The sequence below is a fragment of the Cebus imitator genome, unplaced genomic scaffold (genome assembly GCF_001604975.1).
Source record: "Cebus imitator isolate Cc_AM_T3 unplaced genomic scaffold, Cebus_imitator-1.0 Scaffold243, whole genome shotgun sequence".
NCBI lineage: Eukaryota > Metazoa > Chordata > Mammalia > Primates > Cebidae > Cebus > Cebus imitator.
Window position 1 is genome coordinate 488,514 of NW_016107558.1, and position 6,178 is coordinate 494,691.

General features: G+C 38.8%; 1 protein-coding gene across 1 annotated transcript in view; it reads left to right on the top strand.

The window, feature by feature from the left end:
* GALNTL6 (polypeptide N-acetylgalactosaminyltransferase like 6) overlaps positions 1 to 3,958 on the top strand; it is a 232,000-nt gene extending 228,042 nt beyond the window's left edge. Inside the window, exon 8 of the mRNA XM_017498515.1 lies at positions 2,361 to 3,958. Coding sequence (XP_017354004.1) covers positions 2,361 to 2,528 — 168 coding nt within the window. The 3' untranslated portion in view covers positions 2,529 to 3,958. The remainder of the gene's footprint in view (positions 1 to 2,360) is intronic.
* The last annotated feature ends 2,220 nt before the right edge of the window (positions 3,959 to 6,178 follow it).

The window sequence follows — 6,178 nt, forward strand, 5'->3', positions numbered from 1 at the left end:
ATTTTTATTAGAGACAGGGTTTCACCATGTTTGGCCAGGCTGGTCTCGAATTCCTGGCCTCATGTGATTCACCTGCCTTAGCGTCCCAAAGTGCTGGGATCACAAGCGTGAGCCACCACGCCCAGCCACACGTGAGCTATTGATAAAGGTGACAATAAGAAAAAATACAAATAGTGAAGAGAGGGCAAGAAGTGCATGTACATAGAATAAAGTGAATTAGAATGTAGCAGGTCACCTAGAATCTTCATGACTGTAATAGCTTAAGAGTGCTCTTTGAAAAACTTACCTAAACCTATTAGATCCATTTAGCTTCACTAGTGGTTGGGGCGGGGAGAGTGTGCATGAGAGATGCTAAAGAAGAAGACAGAAGACAGTGAAAGAAACTGCTGCCCAAAGGCCACAGCAGCAGCTGGGAGAGCACAGCAGATATCTAGCCCTCCCAGAAAGAAGGGCTGGCGGAGAGTCTCCTTCCTCCAGGAAGCTGCTTCCTCCACCCCAGAGGAGGAGAGAGCTTCTCAGAGTCTTCCCTGGGGTCAGACGTGGGTGGAATTAAAGAAGCGGGAGGGAAATAAAACAGCAAAGAGATCTCAGGAGTCCTCTTTCTGTAAGGAAAGTAAAATCCACAATAAACTCAGGAAACCCCTTTAAAGAGAGCAGAAGAGAATAGCAAGCCTTTGCATTAGGCGCAGCTCTTTGTTTACACTGAAAATAGAAACAGGCAAACTAAATTGCCTGCAGGTTGCCTTTCTCCTTCCTTATTCTTTCTTCCTTCATGCAGTGCTTAACTATGCAAACATCCGGATCCTAAAAGGACATTAAATATTGGTTGATGGAGTCTTGAAATCCAGGAGCAACCCAGAAATGTTTACAAAGTGTGTCTGAGAAACTCCTAATTTTAAAAGCAGTGTTTAAGTTTAGTATTCCTCAGATAAAGAAAGGTAACCAGAACCTGTAAACCTTTCTTACACTAAATAATAAAACATTACTTGGTCCTAAAAATGTAAGCAGTGATTTGGGGATGTTTTCTCATATGATTGGCGTTATAGACAATATTAGAGATAAATTTATTACTAGTTAAGGAAAAAAGTTTTTTTAGTATTACCTTTTCTCCAGTTACACAATTAAAAGGGGGTGTGTGTTAACAGAGCTAGTTCAGACAAGGAGCTTGCTCACTGCTTAAACTTTCTGTCCCCGTGGTATCTTTTCATTCACTGGGCTGTTAAATGCATCATGTACCTGGGGGCTTTTTAAAAATGAATGCTGCCTCCTCCATTTTGCGGAAAGCAATGAGAACGGAAGCACCGGAACACCTGCATTCTATCAATGAAGGGATTGAGAGGAGACTGAAGCGCGAGAGCTGGCAAATTTGAATTTGTACATTCAGCTATTGCCTGTGTGTCCTCTGTCTCCAAACCCATATTCATCTTCTGAAACGGGCAGCTGAAAACCCATCACTTTTGGCTGCTTTTTTTTGTTTTTGTTTTTGTATTTTTCTTTCCCAGTAGAGGTTCAATGTGAGGGAATTATGACTCTTCTGGTCATTGTGTGTGCATGTGAGCAGGGGGTATTATTTACTGTGGACTCAAATATAATTTTTTGCGTACCTGTTTCTCCTCAAACAGCTTCATTATTGTATGCTTGCTATACAATACCTGCTACTTGACAAGCAACCCCATGTACTTATTATCTTCAAAATCCAAGCAAATAGCAAAAGGCTCACCACAGAAAAAACAAATGGGTTGTTTTTTTGTTTGTTTTTGTTTGTTTGTTTGTTTGTTTGTTTTTGAGATAGAGTCTCGCTCTGTTGCCAGACTGGAATACAGTGGCATGATTTCGGCTCACTGCAACCTCTGCCTATCGGATTTAAGCGATTCTCCTGCCTCAGCCTCCCCAGTAGCTGCGACTATAGGCGGGTGCCATCACACCCAGCTAATTTTCCAATTTTCCTATTTTTAGTAGAGACAGGGTTTCACCATGTTGACCAGGATGGTGTCGATCTCTTGACCTTGTGATCCACCCTCCTCGGCCTCCCAAAGTGCTGATATTGCAGGCGTGAGCCACTGCACCTGGCCATGGATTGCTTTTTTTTTTTTTTTTTTTAATGAACCATTGAATGAATGCGTGAATACCATTTTTTGTCTCTAATTGAACCTGCTTGTAAGCCCTACATAGTGCCAATAGATCCTACAAATTCGCATTCCATATTGGCAACTCCATCTGCTATTGTTTGATTTGGGAGCTGATCTATTTACGCGATGAAAATATACTGAAATACAAACAGAAATATCTTACTTCTGTATGTTTTGGGTTGTAACCATTCACCACGTATTACAACAGTCTTCTCTTCTCGACTCCTCCAGGACAGAACATTATTCCATTCTGTGAGCAACAGCTGCATGGATTGCAACCCTGCAGAGAAGAAGATTTTCATGGCCAGATGTGACCCTCTCTCTGAGACTCAGCAGTGGATTTTTGAACACATTAATATGACTGTTTTAGAAAAATTTAACCACCATGCCAGCTCCTAGAAAGAAAGAAGGAAGAAAGAGTGATTACCTACAGATTATAAATGAAATTTTAGCCAGCATCTGGGTCAAAGGAGTCAGGAATAACATTTCCTCGATCCAGGAAGGCTGGTTTAAAAATCTGTAAATGCCATGTTAAAGTAGGTTGTTTTGAAGAACTTCCTGCATCTGAAGAACTTGGCTGAGAATCTCACCAGCTGCTTCTGAGAGCTCGAGACTAGCAGTTCCCTTGCTGGCCAAGGGCAAAGATTATTTAGGGACTTTTCAAAACAACTGCTGAGCTAATAAATCCTAGCATTTCTCAGGTCAAATCCTGCAGTAGTGAGTAGCTATGAATGGATCCTATTAAATGGGTGGGAGGGGGGTGAAAATGGAGTGCATGACTGCTCTGACAACCTGAGGGTATCACAGGTTTAGAACTAGCCACGCTTAAGGGGTGAGCTGTACTCTTTGGTGCCATTCTCTGACTAAGAATGGGTTAAGCAGGTTTAACCCTTAAAAGTGCTGCAGATGATTTCAGAGTGCTCATACTATTCTGGTTTCTTTTGCTTTATTTTTAATTGAGGGTGCAATATCTAATGTAAGACTCAAATTACATAATGAAATGGACATCCAGTGATCACATTCTTTCATTTATATTTGCTGTTTTCCTTTCAGAGCAAAGGTTTCTTATTGTTCGTGAAAGTTCATGCTCCATGAATCCACTGAATTTCTAATTCAATGCCCTTCTATGAATCCAGTTAAAAACAACAAAAAAACTACTCTATCAAGTTACTCCAAAGAAAGATTTCACAGAAGCAGCAAAACCATATAAGATTTAGGAGAGGGACTTCCCTGGGAAATCTATTTTTACTTTTCTATTATTTTTAAAATCTTAAAAGTCTGATATTTGTCCGGTCATAATTTTTATTAAGCAAGGAAATGGAGTGAGGTTGATGTAATTTGTTTAGGAGATTCCTCAAGCCAAATAAATCTACACTCCAAGTGATGTGTGAAAACGGCTTGGTTCACTTTAATTCTGTTTAGAAAGTGGTGGGAGCTTAGAAGTGGTTTTGTTTGTTCGTTTATTTATTTGGGTTTTTAAAATTGTTCTTTTGTAGTGTTGATATGAATGATATTCTTTTCTTTGGAAGCTCATAAAAGGGATTACCGTTAATAAAGTGTTTCTGACACCATTTTCTGTTAATGGGACAATATTTTGGGGATGAAGAAAGACATGCTCTGAAAACTAAAGGGAACATTTAATCCTTAAAACAATTTTTTACTGTTCAATAATGTCAGGTTGGGGGAAGAATATACAAGTACTAAGGTGGTCCTCAGGAAGAAAGAATCATTTTTATTATACGTCTCTCAAGTTTTTTTGGTATAACAATGTTTTGACTTTGCTTTTTTGTTTTAAGCTGGTATTCCTGTTAATAAAAATTTATATAACATCTTGGATCTAGAGCATTAAATTTTAGAACTGGGAAGACTCCTAGGATCCAATCCCTTTTTTTCTTCAGATGAATAACAAAAGCCCAGAAAGGCCCAGTTCCTGGCAGGGCTGTCTTCTGACGCCTGTTCCTGTGTTTTTACTCTTGTGCTATGTTGCCTTACTCTGTTACCCAAGCTGGTTCTGGATATTACTGTGATTTAACTTGAGATTTTCGGTCACTAGATGAGAGTACTAGGCCTCCCTAGGGATGACCGCTAAAATAATATTCACATTTAGAAACTTTCATACAGGCCATGAAGCCTCTTCTTGTACATATTCATGATTTTGTAATCTCCTTGAAACCTAATCAAAATGTCTAAACTACCAGGCTAATAGCTGGGGAAGAGTTATTTCATTATCTTTACTGATTTTTCAAGCATTCTTTTGAAGAGCTATTTTTTTTTCTTTTTTTTTTTTTATTATACTTTAAATTTTGGGATACGTGTGGAGAAAGTGCAGGTTTGTTACATAGGTATACACATGTCATGGTAGTTTGTTGCACCCATCAACCTGTCATCTACATTAGGTATTTCTCCTAATGCTAGCCCACCCCTAGCCTCCCAGTCCCTGGCAGAACCTGGTGTGTGATGTTCCCCTCCCTGTGTCCATGTGTTCTCATTTTTCAGCTCCCACTTATAGTGAGAACATGTAGTGTTTGGTTTTCAGCTCCTCTGTCAGTTTGCTGAGAATGATGGTTTCCAGCTTCACTCATGTCCCTGCAAAAGACATGAACTGATCCTTTTTTATGGCTGCATAGTATTCCATGGTGTATATATGCCACATTTTCTTTATCCAGTCTATCACTGATGGATATTTGGGTTGGTTCCAAGTCTTTGCTATTGTGAACATTGCTGCAATAAACACACATGTGCATGTGTCTTTATAGTAAAAACGATTTATAATCCTTTGGGTTATACCCAGTATATGGTTATACCCAGTATATACCCAGTAATGGGATTGCTGGGTCAAATGGTATTTCTGGTTCTAGATGCTTGAGGAATCACCAGCTGTCTTCCACAATGGTAGAACTAATTTACACTCCCACCAACGGTGTAAAAGTGTTCCTATTTCTTCACATCCTCTCCAATATCTGTTGTTTCCTAACTTTTTAATGATTGCCATCCTAACTGGTATGAGATGGTATCTAATTGTGCTTTTGATTTGCATTTCTCTAATGACCAGTGATGATGAGCTTTTTTTCATATGTTTGTTGGATGTATAAATGTCTTCTTTTGAGAAGTATCTGCTCATATCCTTCTCCCACTTTTTGATGGGGTTGTTTTTTTTTCTTGCAAATTGTTTAAGATCTTTGTAGATTCCGGATATTAGCCCTTTGTCAGATGGATAGATAGCAAACATTTTCTCCCATTCTGTAGGTTGCCTGTTCACTCTGATGATAGTTTCTTTTGCTGTGCAGAAGCTCTTTAGTTTAATTAAATCCCATTTGTCAATTTTGGCTTTGTTGCCATTGCTTTCATTGTTTTAGTCATGAAGTCTTTGCCCATGCTTATGTCCTAAATGGTATTGTCTAGGTTTTCTTCTGGGTTTTTTATGATTTTAGGTCTCACATTTAAGTCTTTCATCCATCTTGAGTTAGTTTTTATATAAGGTATAAGGTAGGAGTCTAGTTTCAGTTTTCTGCATATGGCTAGCCAGTTTTCCCAACACTATGTATTAAACAGGAAATCCTTTGCCCATTGCTTGTCTTTGTAAGGTTTGTCAAAGATCAAAAGGTTGTAGATGTCTAGCATTATTTCTGAGGCCTCTGTTCTGTCCTCTTGTCTGTTTTGGTACCAGTACCATGCTGTTTTGGTTACTGTATCCTTGCAGTATAGTTTGAAGTCAGGTAGCATGATGCCCCCAGCTTTGTTCTTTTTGCTTTGGATTCTCTTGGCTATATGAGCTCTTTTTTGGTTCCATATGAAATTTAAAGTAGTTGTTTCTAATTCTGTGAAGAAAATCAATGGTAGCTTGATGGGAATATCATTGAATCGATAAATTACTTTGGGCAGTATGGCCATTTTCATGATACTGATTCTTCCTATTCATAAGCATGGAATGTTTTTCCATTTGCTTGTGTCTTCTCTTATTTCCTTGAGCAGTAGTTTGTAGTTCTCCTTGAAAAGGTTTTTCACATCCCTTGTTAGTTGTATTCCTAAGTATTTTATTCTCTTTATAG